The following is a 17,700-nucleotide window of genomic DNA, read 5'->3' on the forward strand; positions in this document are numbered from 1 at the left end:
ATAAATGCATCTTTATTCTTTTAAAATTACAATTTAGATCTCTCACATTTTAATTACCATTTTCACTTTTGCCAATCAAAACATTAATCAATCTGTTATTATTATTTTTCTCAAACTGACATTTTAATTATTTTTCTTCTCCATATGTTGACGTTTTCTCTTTGTGCCAAAAGAAGAAAAACAAATTATAAAAGGCTAAATATAAACATAATTAAAATGTGGAGGAGTTATACTTTAATTTTCCAAATTAGAGATGAATTTCTAAACAAGAAAATGAAGACAAAGTTGACAGTTTAAAATTTTGTCTTTTTTATTTAATATGTACCATAAAACTATTTATTTATTTTTTAATTCTAAGTTAATGTATGTATAAGAACTATGGTGTCAATTTTGGCCACCAGTTAAAACTCCCTCCTATCATTAGTTTCACACTAAAAAATGGGCTATTCGGCCATTATGACAATGTCCATATCGGACTCTATTTTACAATAGTAAAAAATAAAAAAATAAAAAAAAATCCCACCAATATGATATAAAGGTGACAATACTTAAAAACAACTAAAAAACATAATTTACTTTTATAATTATTCTGTATACATACACACACACAAAGCATCTTATTATATTTTGCCTCAGTTATCCATTTTGTCATTGGCTATTTGACCACATCTTCTATTTCTCCTCCAATTGTATTCAATGCTTCCCCACATATTACCACTAAAATATTATTACTATTTTCCTTTTTAAAACTTTATATTATTCTATATAATTATTATTATTATTATAATACCAGCCAAATACATCAACAAAATTTGGGAGGTTTAATGATTTATATATCCTTGTCTGAAACATACATAAATTCTCTCTTCCATAAACAGAAACAAGCCCATTTGCAAGCTGTATCTTCCTCTGCATTTTCTCTCTGCATTAACGCTTTACTTTCAGCTTTTATAAGCTAAAAGAATCATATCAAACTCTCACTTTCTACCTAGCCTCCTGCATTCATCCATTCATTCTTACATTTATATTTTCTAGTTTTTTGGAAAACTAAAAACGAGAGCATTGTTCCTTCCAATCTGCGTCAATGTCCAGGTGGGTTTTTGATATTACACGTTTACACTGACCACAATCCACTTTGCATTTTGTTTTCTTAAAACTTTTTACAGCAGGGTGAAGAGTAAAACTGGGAATTCCTAAAAACTGGAACATTCTTCCTTACAATATATGAATGTCCAAGTGGGTTTTTGTTTTTGATGTCAGGATAGACCATAAACCATTTTTTGCATTCTGTTTTTGGTTTTTGACAAATAAGCGACAGTAAAACACTGAGAATTTTCTAATGGAATAGGAATTTAAGCATATGGGTTTTGTTGTTGTTGTGGACATTGTACATAGAAAAGTAGAAAAGACAAAGAGGGAGGGGCAGAGAAGGAGCCCGAGAATATCTGCATTGGACGCGTGGAAGATGGCCCCGCGGTCGAGGCCCGTGGATATCACTCTCCCTTGCAAGCAGGAAATGGAGGGTAACTTTCGTGGACCAGCCTCCCGGACGAGGTCCAGGAAGAAGCCAAAACTCAGACCAGTTGAAGAAGTGGTCATCTTCTTGGCTTTTCTCCTTTCTTTCTTGCCTTTTCTTTTTAGAAAACATCATTTTATTAGTTTAATGTGCTTTGGATTATGTGCAGTATTGGTGCTTTATATAATAGCCTGCGCCTGTGCCTATCATTGCTTATGATTTTTTATAACATTTGTTTGTTTCTTTTTGAAAATGTCAACCTTTTTCTTATCTACGTCTTCGGTTTTATGGGGAAGAAGGATTTGACAATGGGGTTGTTGGGGTATCAAAAGCAAATAGTTGCTGTACAGTTTGATGTCTCTGCGTTTTGGTATCAAGTAATGTTGTAGATGTAACTATTTTGACCCATTTGCATTTTAATTAGCATCACTTAAGCTCCAATTTTGACCCATTAGTTCATCAATTTGACAAAGCACAAATTGTAACGTAATTAGAGAAGTATAAAAATGAAATATATTACACCAAGTGGTATTGGTTTTCTAGTTCTTTCCTTCGATCTCTGATTATGCAATTGTTAAGCCCCCAATATATTATATGCCTTCAGTCTGAAGACTTTAAAACGGATGCAGGGCGGCAGAAAAACCAATCATGGAGATCATCAAACTGATACTGGTAGGCCTTTTTGTTCCTAATTTAACCTTCTGTATTCTGGGACACATCCTGTCATAATTTGTCATCTTTCATTTTGCTGCATCAGATCAACAGGTTCTGCAGGATAAAGGTAGCAAAACATGAAAGCAGGCTTTAAATTTTAAAGATTTTAGTAGGAAAAGAAAAAAATTATTTTATGTGTAATTTATTTACTGCTTGTCTCAGGTCAACTGTCCATCCCGTCATCTGCAACGTGGATGCCTGAAAAACGTATACTTGACCTTATCTTGGACATATTACAGAGGTGGGTGAATGGCAATAAGCCAAGGTCTTGCATGGTTTGGGCTTATGAAGAAGTTTCGATACCTTTTTGAGCCATACGCGTGAGAACGTTTACTTTTCTATTACTGATTTGGAAACTCTTGTCTTGTGGTTTAAATATTTTTAAATTATAGGAGAGATACATATGAAATATTTGCTGAACCAGTTGACCCACAGGAGGTGTGTATGTTGTCATTGGTTTAATCATTTATTGCATGATGCTTTATGTTCTCTTGTCTTATTTATTAAATTGATGTTTTCTGATATTATGTAAGGTTGAAGACTATTATGAAATAATCAAAGAACCAATGGACTTTGGGACCATGAGGGCCAAACTTCATGAAGGAATATATAAAAATCTTGAACAATTTGAGGTTTGTTCTTCTCTTTAACTTTTAATTCTCATTGTTGGTAGTATAAAAACTATGCTTTACTGCTGTCAGTTTTATAATTTTCCCCCGTACAAGGCAGATTTCAAAAGACCGCTTCTCTTTGCACATCGGATAAGATCAGGATTACTAATTCCTTAGATGCATTTATTTGCATCCTCACATAACTTCAAATTGTTTTTGCAATTTTCTGTACACATCAACTGAGTTTGTCTTCACATAAAATTGGGCTCTGCAAACAATATCTGCAACTGTGCAGAAGTAAAACTTAGTTATATATATATATATATATATCTATATAAATATATATGTAAATAGAAACCAATGAAAATATGATTTGTCGTCTGACCAACTATTCTTAAACTGCTATGCAGCATGATGTATTCCTGATATCCAAAAATGCGATGCATTTTAATTCTTCAACTACCATTTATTTCAGACAGGTATAGTCATGAATCCAAGATAATTCTGTAGCAGCAAAATCAGAATCTTCTGAACGTAAATGCTATCTTTTACTTTCTACTGAATGTCAACTCTTGGTTTGTTCAGGCTCGTGCCTTAAATGAACTAACTAATAAGGTCCTTCAAGTTCTGAAAACACATCCTGAGAATTTCGAAATAGAATTCTCAGAGATGAGACGAAGAAGTAGGAGGAGGCTCCAAACTGAATCTAATAATTCACTTAGTAGCACAAGCCCTCAGAATGCTACAAAAGTGAAATCTAGTAGCATCATGATTAAGGAATCATCAAATTTAGTCCCACGTTCATTTGGCAGCTCTTCAAGCACTAGGAGACAGTTTCGTGTAAAACATGGGTGCTCTGATTTTTCTTCTGGTATTGATCGTGGTGAAGAAGAAATTCTTTCTGGTAAGAGTCAAATTTTGACCTATTACTTTCTGTTCAAATTTCTCTTTATAGTCAGTTTGGGAGGATAGCAATACCTTACGCACTCATTATAGTCAAATGAGATTCAATGAATCCGTTTAAATCAAAGTTGATATTGTACTGAATTTATTTGCTTTCTCTAACAGGTTCAATTGATGTTAGATGTAGATCTTTTGAAGCAAATCAGCGTTATGCATATAAACCTAGGTTGTCCTTCCTGAATGAGGATGAGTCAATTGTTTCAACAGTACTCAGCAGCTCAAAACAACTAGAATTTGTAAGTCTTATTGGCTTTTGTCTGTTGCAAAAACCCTTGATAGGATACCTTTTTTTTATTTTTTATTTTATTTTTAGAAGAAACCAAATGTCAAATGCCTTCCAACTTTGGAAGATGTGCAATGCGAATATACTTCTAGGCCTCTGGTATGCCAAATATCCCTTTAGTAAGAAGGATCTACAAGACTATCCTGAAAAAGCATACAACGGTTCTTGAAACCAGAAATCTCATTGGTCAGAAAAATCCATGTATGCTATGACTGTCACCAGTCATATTCTTTTCTGTCTCTCTTTTACTGGATGTGAGACCAGAGAATAGGCTAGAAGATGCATTCTGATTAAAAAAGCACATTGAATAACATGCATTTCACTGAGATTGAAAATGAATGTGCTGTTCCTTTATGCTTCTGGAATTGATGTTTCAAAATCCACTAATACAACTAACTTTTTCCTCTTCTTGCATAGGTGAGTCAGCCGGATATTGGTTACAGGGAAAGCTTAATGTTGTTTGTTAAAGATTTGGGACCAACAGCCCTGATGATCGCCAAACGGAAGTTACTTGGCTTGTTTAAAGGTCAATTTTCCACTGCATGCACTGGAATCCAATGGGGACATAGTATTCTGGATACTATGAACATCACATCAAAATCTCAGATTTGCCTGGACCATGTAGCTGAGCATCATACTGTCACCAGAAACACCATTCACAGGACAGATTCAAGTGATGCTGATGAAGGAGAAAAGGCATACATGGGTAGGAAAATTGGCCTTAGTGATGCTATGGTTCAAGTACAATCTGGTAGTGAGAAAAACAAGGCACATGACACCATAGGAGAGAAAGTTCACACCATGAATGTTATGACTATTCCTGGTGTTTGCGGCAGTGAGAAAGTTCATCCGAATCAGAGTAATGGGATTCAATTATCTACATTTTCCTTGTTCGCTCATGCTGCAGTTTTTAATTCCTCCATTGCTGGGTACAAAAGCACAGACAACATGTCAACAATGATATTGGATCCAAGTAAGTTGGATGATCAATCACGATCACTGGAGTCACCTTCAGAGCATTCTCATTCTAATTTGTCGGGCCCCAAGTTGAAACTTCATGATTTGTCGAGTTTTTACCATGATAATGGAGTCAACCCCTCATCTGAAGGAAGCCAAACCTTGACATCAGATCAATGGAAGTCCCCAACACCCAAGTTCATTTTTGACCTGCCATATTTGAGAGCCAGGCTTGATCAGAAAATTTCTTCAGAACATGATAGTTTCCTGAAGCAAGATTCAGGTATGGAGATTCCATTTTTCAACAAAATGAGCAATCCCAGAGCTTCGTTTCTTACACATGGAGTGGAGCTGAATGCTCAGCCTTATGGTGATGATCAACTGCAATCTTCATTGGATATTCACCATAGGAATTTAGCACTTCAGTTGTAAGAAAACTTGCATTGTATAGGACCCAAAAATTTTCGAAGAAAGGAAAGTTGGTCTTTGATATTTCCATCACCAAAATGGTTATTCGTCGATGTGCTTAATAATTGTCAGCTCTCAAAAGTTTCCTTCATTTGTCTCTTTCATTACCATCGTTGTTATATTACAGGATAAATGAAAAATGAAAATTACAGAGATATCTTACCAAAAGATGATTCAATTGCATAGCTGATCTGATTTTGCTGATTAACTTGGTGGGGTGCCCCAAATGAAGAACAGTATGCGCTTTATATATGTATATATATGGATATACATATAGATATTAGACAATACAATGCCTCGTTCATGTCTACAACTCACCATTGGCCTTGCTTTTGTTAATGAACGCGGAATCACTTTTTGGTGTGCTGTTAGGCTGATTGTGAGTTGTCAAATTCATTCCTTGCTTTCATAATTAAAACTAATTGGATGTGGTCGGTGTGGATCTGCCCCCTCAGTTTAACCATAAGGGTCCACTACTATATATAGAAGAATAAAATTATTAATTATGATTTAAAATTTAATTATTAATCAAATATAAATTTAATGATATATTAAAATTTTATTGGACAAAATAAATCATGTGTGAAATCAAAATAACCATAAATAAATTTTTAAATATTAACTTTTGAAATAATTTAAAAGCTTAAAAAAAAAATCAGATATAGTATATTATATATATATATATATATTAGATTATATCTCAGTTTAGTCTCTAATATATATTTATATTTCAATTATATCTTTTCAAATAACATTGATCAAAAGTAAAAGAAACACCATTTATATTGGAAATTATTGCAATTATGAAACAAGGTAATTCAAAAGAAAAATGTTAAACGAAGACACAACTCAAAAAGCATAGAACCAAAAAATTATCTATGATTACATCAAAATATAACTGAAAAAAAAATCTAACAGAAGCATAGAACCACATGAAGACATAACTCAAAAAACATAAATGACATTATTACACATTAATCTTTAATGTGTATAGTTCTTTTCCAAGAAAGTATTACTCTCTCATACTTAGTTGTTTTTCTTTATTTTTTTTTTCTTTTTTCGTTTTTTTTTTTTTTAATTCTTTGTCAGCATATTTCATTGTTTTCCGTAACAATCATTCCAAATCAAAAATTAATATAAATGATTGTTTTCCGTAACAATCTTTTTCTTTTTCTTTTTTAATTGAAAATATTAATGTATGTGATTTACTAACTTTGTCATTATTTCACACTCATATTAAATTTATATTTATTAAGAAAAAGTTAATTTTTAGCCATGCTTTAGTATTTTATGCGACAAATAACCATTATTTAAATTTTTTTTTTTTGGGTGAAATAATAATGATAAATTTAGCAAATAATAAGAATAAAAATGGTAAGAAAGTGAGAATCCAAAGGGAGGATTGAAGCAGCGGTGAAATAGGTGATTTGGTAATAAAATTGAGAGTGAGAGAGAGAGAGAGAGTTGAAGGTGTGTAGACGGTAAAATTCCATTTCATATTTCCGTTTTTCTTTTGTCGTCTTCAACAAATAATAAGAAAAAAACACGGAATAGTTAGTTAAAGGAAAAATACAGAGACAGAGGATATAGACCCAGAAAGCAAAGCTAAAATGCAAAGGAATTAAGAAAGGTTGTGGTGGTGGTGGTGAAGAAGAAGAAGAAGAAAGACGATCTTCCCTCCTTTGGTGACAAAGGTGGCCCTGAAGGAAAATAAAAACATAAAAACTGGGAAAGACTCGGAAAAAACTCTCAGAGGCTCAGAACAACAATGGCATACAGAAGAAGGCAAGGAATTACCAGGGCTTCAACCTTCAAGGAGGAGATTCACCATGATCACTCTTTGTCATCTTCCTCGCCTTCCGTTTTGCCCTCTTCCCATTCCTTCTCCAATTCTTCATCTCTTGCCGCTCAGGCTATCCGGGCTTCCGCTGCTCACCGCGAATCCTCTCTTGGAAAGGTGGGTTTTGTGGAATTCTCTCTATACATTTAAAGCTTTCATTTTTATCCATTACAATCGTCTTTGTCATTCTGGGGTCTCTTCTTTTTCTGTTTCTGCTTCTGTTTGAATGAATGGTATTTTTATTTATTTATTTATTTATTTTTTTGAACAATTTTGTCAGAATGGAAATTTGGGAAAAGTTGTTGTATGTTTTGATCTGATTCTACGATGGGGCTTGTGGATTGATATTGCTCTTCCTTCTTCGATCCTAATTCTATGTTGATGTAACCATGTAATGAATTTATGAATTGGGTTTCGTTTACTCTCCCTTAAAATACAGGGATTAGGTTCTATTGGTGAGGGATCAACACTGAGCGAGTCCAAATCGGGGTTTTGGGGTGTTCTGGCTCGCAAAGCGAAAGCCATTCTTGAGGATGATGTTGCTTCCCAAGAATATGGTACGGCTACCAAAAAGATTCCAAACTCTGATGCCTCAGCTCTTGACCAGGTAAACATTTGTTAACTTCTAATTTTTTATCTTACTTGATTGAGTAAATGATGGATCTTTACATGAAATTTGACAAATAAACTGTTCCTGCTCATATGTACGTTTTGATATTTTTTGGTTGCTAAGCTTTATATTATGATTTTTCCATGTTAATGTCAAATGGAGAGCAGCATCAGCAACCATTTCACTCAATTGACAATATGGGAAAGATGGAAAATCGGAAATTCCGCAAGGGTTTGGATGCAATCACAACTTCCCTTAATCATCTAGGTGACACCTTTGAGAAGGCTTTTGAGGTGAAACTGTCGTATACTGAAATTTGGATTCTTTCTTGAATTGCATATCTGTCAACTTGCCTTTTCATGTCAGTATTTGGAAACTCAATAAACTAATTCATATTTTGTATGTTTACTTGCTTATGTTGATTATCATTTTGCCTCCATGAGTTGCGCTTTTGTTTTCAGCTAATAATTCTCTTCCTTGCTTCTGCGTATTTATTGGATTCCCTTTGAAGTGTCTCATAGAATGTATCTACTTATTTGAAATCCACCTTCCTAGGAGTGAGAGAAAGAGGGTGTAACTGGCATCATTGAGTACAGTAGAAATTTATGAAAGTGCTTATTATTTCCTTTTAGGTTGGGGAAATGATTGTATTACTATTTTCCTATGGCTTTTGACAGTTGCATATTTATTTATTTCAGGAAGGTCGCACCATTGTGGAGAGTAAAACTGCCGACATCAAACTTCAAATAAAGCGAAAAGGAAACAATTCTGATGGATCATTTCATTCTCCAAATGCCAATACTACATGGCAGCAACCTCTCCTGCAAACAACACAACCACAGAATCAAAACAACAATGAAACCCAACTCAAGGCATCCCGCGACGTAAGGTGGCAATTATGTTATTGTGTGAATATGGTCATGTTGTTTAGAGAATCTAGTCTTTATGTCAAATATTAATTAATCATATTCAATTCATTAGATCATTTCAAAGTTACCGGGCAGGACAGGAATGCCTTGGTATGTATCTGTCATACGATGATCCAAGACAACACAATGTTCAGTTCATGCATCCAACTTCACAGCTTGATTGAAAATTTACAGGAAAAGGATTTCAAATTCCAACTAAAGAGGCAAAAGAGAGTTAGATATGTACCATTTCTAGGATACTCTTATGAGATTTCATCACATAACATAGCCCTTATTAGAGTGTTCATGTCTAGGGTACTCTTGACATTAGAAATTTCTGTTCACATGATGATATGGTATGCATTTCATTTCTAGTTGCTGATTTTATTTCAAACTTCCCAGCCAGTGAAACGCATGAAGTGATCTTGTTGTGGGTTGCAGGTTGCAATGGCAACGGCTGCCAAAGCAAAACTACTTCTTCGAGAGCTGAAAACAATAAAGGCAGATCTGGCTTTTGCAAAGGAACGATGTTCTCAACTAGAAGAAGAAAACAAAATCCTTCGAGAGAATCGTGATAAGAGAGATCACCGTGCAGATGATGACTTGGTATGCATTCTTGTCTTCTATAGTTAGTTGTGTATGATGTGTTAAGGATCTTAAGCAAGACAGCTACACATACTTACATTTCTTAAGCTTTAGGCAACTTCATTCTCCATGATGCTTGCATTACAAGTTTATGTCTGATGAATTTCGATTAAGCAAGAATTGCGGCATATTGTTTTATTGATGATTTCAGATCCGACTTCAACTGGAGACACTTTTGGCTGAGAAGGCCCGTTTGGCACATGAGAATTCTGTATATGCACGAGAGAATCGGTTTCTAAGGGAAATTGTTGAATATCACCAACTTACCATGCAGGATGTCGTGTACCTCGACGAGGGTATTGAAGAAGTTACAGAAGTATACCCCATATCAGGCCCTGGGGTATCGAAGATGCTCTCCATTTCCCCACATTCGTCCACATCACCGACCTCACCTTCAGAAGATCTGTTATCCCCATCTGAAAGCCCAACACTGACCAAGGAGGTTTCACCTCTCCACAATCAGCCACAAGAAAACAGCTTCGATGTTGTTTCTGAAAATGCAAGTGATGTCCCACCAACTTCAACCATATCAGTTGCTGATGAAGAAGATAATACCAAAAGACCCTCTACATTTTCTACCTGAGAATATACAAACAGACACAAACATATATATATATATATATAGATTTATGTAGCATTCTTTCAAACTTAAATTCTTTTCTTATTTTTGGCATTGGGGAAGCTAGGAAGACACCGCCTGCAAATATTTGTTGTTTTGCGTATGTAATATTTTTTGGTTTTTCCATCTGTTGTCGTATAAATGTTGTCTGTCTGTCTGCCTTGTACACCCAGCGAGCGATTTTGAGGAGTTTTCCTGGATTTTAGAGTGAGAAGTTGAACTGTGTTGAATAGAATTTGGAATTGTTCTATTCGATTAAATGGTTGATGGGTATTTTTTTCAGTTTAGTTGTGAGCCAATGTAACTTTTATTCGTTTTATTTGCTTCTTTGATGCAATTTATCCGTCCATTTGAAATTTAATTAACTATATATAAAATAAAATAAGATATAAATAATTAAGTAGATATTATTTGAGTCTAATTGTATATATTAATATTTTTCCCAGACAACATAATCGAGCTTATGCTAGCTGACCTACGTCCCACCACCTTTTTGCGTTGGGAGGCATGGAAAATTTCCCGCTAAAGATGGTGGGGGCGTTGTTGAGCTACATCATTGTAGAATAAAATTATGTAAATAAATATATACAGAATCCACATTTTATAGAATCTAGAAGTTACATCAGCACCTTCATTTTTAGAATACATTATCAATTAATATTTAAATTTAAATCTAAAATATAAATGGGATGTAGCAAAAAATTTTGTATATGGTATATATGAAACACTTGTAAGGGGTATTAAATATATTGTCGCACTTTTTAGGAATTAAAGCAACATCCCTTAAATATTTATTTTTGTTACAGCCTGACATCTTTGATACACAATTTTTAAAATTTTCAAATTAATGTACTCAACCCAATGCTTCTTAAAATACTTAAATAATAATTTTTTTTTAAAGGAGAAAATTTTTCACGCTGGGGAATAGCTATGTATATATACTTTTTCTTTAAAGAGAGGAATACCTACGTTGAGGTACAAAAGAAGCCGCCTAATAAACCATAGGTTAAGGCTTCATTATGGTTAATATTTAAGTGAATCTCCATTATGGATTGCTAAAAGGAATTTAATACAGCATGGCATTTTCAGCTTTGTATCTCCAATTAACTCATACTATATTGCAAGTGGCGTCCCTAAAAATTTGGCATTTGATATTTTAGCATTTTCCATCGAAGAACCTGTGCCAATATATAGCATTTCTTATGTATAGTCCAAGCCCTCTGCCCAACAACAGAATTTTTGTACAAATATATATATATATAAATTATAAAATATATATATATATAAAAAAAAAAAAAAAGGGTTAGGATTGCTGTTATAGCTCGTAGTAGCATATGGTGACCATATCCATATTTACTCAAACACCGTTTCCTCTGTTTTTATATCTAGTATTCAAATTTCAAAAATAATATGGGCATCAATCGACAAGGTCGACCATTATTTTAAGTCTGCTATACCACTACAACGACAATTTAGAAGCTGTAAAGGACCAAAGGGAGGAGGGGAGACTTTTCATTCATGGCCAATGAACAGTGACATATGTTAAAGAGTTCTTAAACAAGAAGCTTCACATGTAGGTTAACCAGCGCCATTACATACAATTTTGTAAACTTTCTCATCAATACAATATATGAACAAATGTCAGTAAAATTCTATTCAACCACTTCAATTTATACTACTTCACAAGGGAAACCCATGAGCAAAGGCAGAGCTAAAACCTGTGTAGTTGTTGTGAAGATAGGAGAGAGAGGCCGCTTTGAATGAGATACTTAAAGCTTCAAAGCAGGAGAAAAAAAAATAACTCCCTGGTTTTACAGTAAAACATTCAGAACACCTGGAAAAACAAACTTGTTGATCCATCACCAAATGATTTCAGATCTGCAGGTTTTACAAGAGCCCTGCATAGCGGGCATGTCCGTTCCCTCTCAAACCTGGGAAAAAGCATAGGGATTCATCAGTAACCCAAAATAGAAATAGCAACACATGTATAACACTGAACGTGGCAACTAAGCTGCTTTTGGCTTGGTAGAATTATGTTCCTTCCCAGTCCCCCAAACTGCAGGGTCTACCATGTTACCACACTTAACATACAAAGTACGCCACTATACTTTTTGTGGCCTGGTAACCAAGTGTTGTGGTTCTTCCCAATCCCCCCAAAACTGCAGTGCCGTCCTCATCATATTTTGTTGAACAACAAGAACAACAATTGACATGTGCATTATCTCAAACACTGTTCCCATGCTTTACACCACCAATTCAAATGCACACAACAATGTCAAATTGGTCAAGCGAGAACTCTTAATTGGAACAACTTTACCTCGAACCACACAATAGTAAAAGATTCAACCATGAAATAAAAAACTGAATCACAATATAGCAATTAGTCAATCTATTAGATCCTCCAACCACTTATACCTCGAACTACACAATTGTAAAAGATTCAACCATAAAATAAAAAATTGAATCACAATACAGCAATTAGTCAATCTATTAGTTCCTCCAACCACTTAAGACTGTTTCTTGAAAACTTCATCATGATGCAACTGAAAGCAATTTTACGTAATAAAGAGATGGTGCCACTTAAAGTAATTTGGAAGAAAAGTTTCTTATGATGGACAACAGAACTAAATGAAATTTACTCAGAAGGAAAACAAACTGACCACTCAGAGACACAGTCCTCACAAAAGATGTGCTTGCAACGTAGAAGAATTGGAGTATGCATCTTCTCCTGGCATATAGCACATAGATCACCAGCTGCATTGACCTGCATTAGAAAGTTGACAACTTAAACTTGCATGGACAAATTGCCTTTTCACAGAAAGATTCAGAACCAGCATGGAAGTCCGAAAACTACAAAATCCTAAACAAAATTGTTATAAAATAAATAAAAACAAATACAAGCAGCAAAATAATTAGAAAAGAGAAAACATTGGTCAAAGACCAAGGATCAAGCCAGTTTTTCATTTCATGCTTCTAAAGAATACAAGCTGGCGTAAGCTAAAAGGGATTTAATACAGCATCGGCATTTCTTGGGATATGGGATCTACATGTCATGCAAGAGAACGTTCAGTAATAAGGGATGCCTTGCAAGGGAAAGCAAGTAGGCTCACAAGATTAAATTGAGTTTGATCGGCTAATAGGATTTTATGAGTAGTTACTGACATCAGGCCAAAGAAGAAGAAGAAGGAGAATAAGAAGAAGAAGAAGAAGAAGACAGCAAGAAAGAGAGAAGAAAACACAGTACACGCTAGGTAGTTATGCAGCCTAAATTCCTACTAATATTGTATCATTTGGTACAATAAGAGGATAATTTGATAACTTATCTTGAATTAGAGGTTTATTCAATTGGGACTTTATTAAAGGATTGTTCATTCAAGTTGCCTAGCTATGTCTATAGAATATAAATATATAAAAATACCTGCTCTGATGTTGCATATGCCCCATAATGCACCTCTTTTCGTGACAGTGCCTTTAATGCAGCAAAGAAGGATTGCACCTAACCATATAAACAAAACACAGAGAGAGAGAGAGAGAGAGAGAGAGAGAGAGCAGAGACAGTGTGAAAATACCACTCAAGACATATTGTGAATCTCATGAATAAAGGATAAAATTAGAAGGGGGAAAAAAATGGAGAACATAGGAAATACAGATCTATTAAAAACAAAACCTCACCTTCTCAACAACAGCTGTGAGCTTGAAAGTCAGATACAACCCTGTCATTAATGATGAAAAGAGGCCTCCATATTCTTTGTTCAAGAAAAAACGATACCAGACTGGTGTTGGCAATAAAGCACGGTAAAGCAGCAGCAAATATTCAACCAAAGTTAGCATTTGACCCTGAAAAAAAGGTACTGCTCAGAAAATAATAGAAAAAAAAGATATATACAGCTAAAATATGGGCATGACTGTTCCACTATAAATTTTGAGAAACATGTTACCGACAAAGAGTATACGAAGAGCTTAAGTAAGTTCCTCTTGTTACTCTAGGCAAAAAGAATAAAATATTCATAATTGCTTGGATTTAATTACTCACCTGCTTACGGTAATTTCTGCCTCTGCTGTTCTTGTAGTATATCAATAGGAGACATTTGAACACCATTGCTGCCTGCCGGACCAAGGTATCTAAAAGAAAAAATTATAAGAAATTACCACAAGGCCCTGAAACTGTATATATTTGAGTACTAGAAAACAAACAATCACCATAACACAATCTTTTGCTACATACTATAAAAGTTCGATAAATTTATTCAATGACACTGAAAAATCAGGACAAGAACATACCATTGACCATGATGATGAACATGGCATGCCAGAAGGGTGGTATAACTTTGGGAGGAAGCATCACTAATGGGTACAAAAGATCATCGTTCTGGAACCACCAGTAAACACTAACAACATGAAACGTGAATGCAAGTGAGATGCCAACAAGTACAGAGATTTTCCTCTCTCCCTGCAGCCACCAACGATCAGAGTGCTAAGTAAACCAAAGCTCTCTATGCACACACAGAAAATGACATTGTCTACTAGTTGTTAAAATTGATACCTTCAAAGCTGTCTGTTTTCTTAGAATATCATTTGATTTGAACATGACAATAGCAATCCAAATCGTGACAAAAAAACCTGCATGCAATTCAATCAATGCAAGGGGAAAAAAAGAAGAAGCAAAAGTTAAAAAATTAAAAGGAATGTTGCAAAGAGAGCATCCTAAAAGCATTAGTTAATGTAAATCACAACAAAGGTAAACGAAATAAATTATAAATTTTATATTAGGTGCCCCCAGAAAGTTAGAAGTGCAACCACCGCATAATCAGCAGAATGTTAACACCAAAACAAGCTAAGAAATTAAATTACAACCGAAGTTCAATTTCAGAACAAGTAAGATTATTAACATGATTAGAAAAGAGTTACCTTGCAAATGCTGCCGGATGAAAACCACCAATAGAAGCAAAGAAAAGGGCAGGACCTGCTCAATCCACTTGGCAGCCTGCTGGATATCATATCTCTGGTAAGAAGAATCCCTGGCATTAGCCCCACCTCCATCTCCTATTTCTCCATCAGAGCCTCCATTTACTGTCTGTGAAACCCCCTCTCCAGCTCCACGATCAATCCTATCATCACCCTGACCCCCCTCCGGCACCACAACCTCATTCTGGGAAGCACTTGCTTCCCTTCCCTGCACAACTGCTAAGCCAGTCCCTTCCCTGTCAAGTTCTTGTTCGCCTGCTCCAATTATCCTGATTGAAACCTCCCCATCATTGGTGCTCGTCACTGCCACAGGCTCGTCCAGCTGACCACGAAGGCGATCCCTGAAACGCCCCGCAATTAAACCCTCTGTTTCCTGATGATTAGAGCGGCCCCGAAGAAGATTAGAGTACTCCAACAACGTGGAGAGCGGTGCTTGGATTATATTCGCAGCGGAAAGCAAACCACCGTATCTTCTTGAAATACTATTACTACTTCTATACGCCTCGGAATTGCCACCAGGCGCTTCCATTTGTCTATGTCTCCCAACCCTAACCCATTTGCAGGAATTTAAAAAGCAAAAGCGAGAATGAATAAACAATATATAACAAGAAAATAAAAAAAAATAAAAAATAAAAATTATTGCCAAAAAGCATACCTACGAAAGCGCAGCACCGTCGCGTAGGCACCTGAAAAAAATCAATGGAGAGACTTCCTACCGCAAACCCTAACCCTAAAGCAGGAACGGGAATAAGAGCTCATGGCAGCCGATGTCATTAACAGCAAATTTACGGCGAATTGGATGGATGGGGAAGGCAGGGGGAGGGAGTGTTTGGACGGAAGGGAAGAGTTAGGGCTTTTGATCAAATCCACTCACAAAAATTCAAATTCCAACCCAAAATAAAAAAGTAGAACAAGAAATCGTGAGGAAGAAGAAATTGTGGATTTGGTTGAAAGTTGAGTCGTTCTTTCTCAATTTCCCTCTCTCGGATATTTAATATCTTCTTCCTTTCTTTCTTTCGTTTTCTTTGGTTTTTCTTTTTTTTTTTTTTTAATTCTTTTACTTGTTGATTTTGCTTTATTAATTTCTTTCTTCTCTTTCTCGCTCAGCTCAATTCAGAAACAGGGCGAGGAAAGAGAAGGGAAATTGGAAAGAAAGAGAGAGAAAGAGAGTTCACCAATAAAGACAAGAAAACGGAAGAAAATTAAGCATTTCGTTCTTTTCGTCAAACATGGGTCTTAACCTTATATCATGCGCATCTATACATGTATGCGTACACATACATATACATATACATACACCGGACATATCGGATGTCCGATCAATACATACTCTCTCATCACCCATCATCATCAAATCATTGTAATAAATAATAATATAAAAAGATGAAAGCTCTTTTTTCTTTTTTTCTTTTTTTTAACGCAAATCCAAATTTAAACAAAAGAAAAATCAATAATTCTTATTGTACTCTTCTGTTTTTTTTGTTTTTTTTTTTTGGGCAATACATAAGTTTTTTTGTATTGAATTTTTCTGTCACGAGAACAAAGAATACAACTATAAAATTTTGAAAATAATGTTTTGCGTATGATAGTGTTTTCATAATTTAATATATTAAAAATTTATAACAAAACTTTTCTAGAAAAAAAGAATAGATTTATAAAATAATGTACATAAATAGCAACAAAAACAAAAACATAATTTACTTAAAAGAATCCTTGCGGATTGAAGTAAAATTGTAATCTTTAAAAAAAGGAAATATGATATGTTGATACATGTCACACGGAATTGTTTTGTAGTTTATTATTATTGTAAATAGATTTACAAGTACGTTATTCTTTAATTCTTTGAGATTAATAAAAGGAAGAGTGACAAGCATTAATAAGTTATGTAATGGGTCAAAATCCGCATTGTCCCCACTTAGACTTGGCAAAAGTTGTACGGGGCTCTAGACTGGGCCTTAAATTGTGGTTCAACTTTGAAGAAAGCCCAATCAAATTCCCTTTTGATGGAGCCTTTGTTTGTTGAATTCGGCCTCAAAACCATCCAGCACATTCATGGCATTGGAAACCCATCGCACCTTGGATGCCGACATCATGATTTTCTCATCTTCATTTCTTTTTTCTTCTTCTCTTTTCTTATAAACTATATATGCATGTAATCCATGCGGTTACAAATCCACACGTCTAGGTATAAGTTTAAGTTCCAATAATATTGATTGATTAAAACATACATATAGATACATATATATATATATATATGCATATAATTAAGGAATGGAAGTAACTCAAACATTGGTGCCAAAAAGAGTTGGTTTGCATGTTTTAGATATCTTAAAAGAATAAAGCCAATGAGGATATGTTTCGAACAGGCCTAGAATTTTTAAGATGAATTACACCAATAAGAAAGCTTATGATTTTGATATAATAAGCTATTTTGATGCTAATGGATTGGTTTGAGAAATAGTCGAAGATCAATTAGTGGATATTGTAGATTTATTGGTGGAAGATACTCTCCAATGCATAAGGAAGCAAGCAAGCAACAGAATAATAGTGGAAACAGTGAAGGGGGAAATAGTAGTGGCCTTATTCATCATATTTGAATAT

At 34.7% G+C, this 17,700-nt stretch overlaps 3 protein-coding genes across 5 annotated transcripts; 2 read left to right on the plus strand and 1 right to left on the minus strand.

Moving 5' to 3' along the window:
• The first annotated feature begins 875 nt into the window (after positions 1 to 875).
• On the plus strand, positions 876 to 5,943 carry LOC107431380 (uncharacterized). Of its 3 annotated transcripts, XM_025079085.3 has the most exons (11): positions 876 to 1,092; positions 1,396 to 1,594; positions 2,146 to 2,188; positions 2,274 to 2,297; positions 2,393 to 2,471; positions 2,623 to 2,668; positions 2,764 to 2,862; positions 3,252 to 3,320; positions 3,427 to 3,745; positions 3,910 to 4,040; positions 4,505 to 5,942. In XM_025079085.3, the coding sequence occupies exons 1-11, from the start codon at positions 1,085 to 1,087 to the stop codon at positions 5,474 to 5,476; spliced, it is 1,989 nt and encodes a 662-aa protein (XP_024934853.1). In that variant the 5' UTR covers positions 876 to 1,084; the 3' UTR covers positions 5,477 to 5,942. The 3 variants fall into 3 exon arrangements, with proteins under 3 accessions (XP_024934853.1, XP_024934851.1, XP_024934852.1); XM_025079083.3 differs by having other exon boundaries at positions 876 to 1,594; positions 4,505 to 5,943; XM_025079084.3 differs by lacking the exon at positions 2,274 to 2,297 and having other exon boundaries at positions 876 to 1,594.
• A 1,084-nt stretch (positions 5,944 to 7,027) lies between these two features.
• Positions 7,028 to 10,421, plus strand: LOC107431415 (uncharacterized). The gene is made up of 6 exons (XM_016042313.4): positions 7,028 to 7,469; positions 7,792 to 7,959; positions 8,130 to 8,255; positions 8,661 to 8,846; positions 9,312 to 9,476; positions 9,667 to 10,421. The coding sequence occupies exons 1-6, from the start codon at positions 7,281 to 7,283 to the stop codon at positions 10,096 to 10,098; spliced, it is 1,266 nt and encodes a 421-aa protein (XP_015897799.1). The 5' UTR covers positions 7,028 to 7,280; the 3' UTR covers positions 10,099 to 10,421.
• Positions 10,422 to 11,620: 1,199 nt separating this feature from the next.
• LOC107431414 (uncharacterized) lies at positions 11,621 to 16,314 on the minus strand. The gene is made up of 9 exons (XM_016042312.4): positions 15,755 to 16,314; positions 15,043 to 15,647; positions 14,678 to 14,754; positions 14,416 to 14,584; positions 14,168 to 14,256; positions 13,807 to 13,971; positions 13,553 to 13,630; positions 12,795 to 12,898; positions 11,621 to 12,065 (listed from the first exon to the last, which is right to left on the minus strand). Exons 2-9 carry the CDS (start codon positions 15,626 to 15,628, stop codon positions 11,960 to 11,962), a joined length of 1,374 nt encoding a protein of 457 aa, XP_015897798.1. The 5' UTR covers positions 15,629 to 15,647; positions 15,755 to 16,314; the 3' UTR covers positions 11,621 to 11,959.
• Positions 16,315 to 17,700: the final 1,386 nt, after the last annotated feature.

Source organism: Ziziphus jujuba, chromosome 6 (genome assembly GCF_031755915.1).
Source record: "Ziziphus jujuba cultivar Dongzao chromosome 6, ASM3175591v1".
NCBI lineage: Eukaryota > Viridiplantae > Streptophyta > Magnoliopsida > Rosales > Rhamnaceae > Ziziphus > Ziziphus jujuba.

What these genes read in the sequence shown, in the direction of transcription:
- LOC107431380 (XM_025079083.3), top strand. Translation starts at nt 1,361, where the DNA reads ATGGGTTTTGTTGTTGTTGTGGACATTGTACATAGAAAAGTAGAAAAG. An exon ending in AAAATCTTGAACAATTTGAG is followed by an intron (nt 2,863 to 3,251) that starts GTTTGTTCTTCT and finishes ACTGCTATGCAG; the next exon opens with CATGATGTATTCCTGATATC. An exon ending in TGAAGAAGAAATTCTTTCTG is followed by an intron (nt 3,746 to 3,909) that starts GTAAGAGTCAAA and finishes TTTCTCTAACAG; the next exon opens with GTTCAATTGATGTTAGATGT.
- LOC107431415 (XM_016042313.4), top strand. Translation starts at nt 7,281, where the DNA reads ATGGCATACAGAAGAAGGCAAGGAATTACCAGGGCTTCAACCTTCAAG. An exon ending in GCGAATCCTCTCTTGGAAAG is followed by an intron (nt 7,470 to 7,791) that starts GTGGGTTTTGTG and finishes CTTAAAATACAG; the next exon opens with GGATTAGGTTCTATTGGTGA. An exon ending in ACCGTGCAGATGATGACTTG is followed by an intron (nt 9,477 to 9,666) that starts GTATGCATTCTT and finishes TGATGATTTCAG; the next exon opens with ATCCGACTTCAACTGGAGAC.
- LOC107431414 (XM_016042312.4), bottom strand. Translation starts at nt 15,628, where the DNA reads ATGGAAGCGCCTGGTGGCAATTCCGAGGCGTATAGAAGTAGTAATAGT. An exon ending in TCACAGCTGTTGTTGAGAAG is followed by an intron (nt 13,631 to 13,806) that starts GTGAGGTTTTGT and finishes TTATATGGTTAG; the next exon opens with GTGCAATCCTTCTTTGCTGC. An exon ending in CATATGCAACATCAGAGCAG is followed by an intron (nt 12,899 to 13,552) that starts GTATTTTTATAT and finishes TTTCTAATGCAG; the next exon opens with GTCAATGCAGCTGGTGATCT.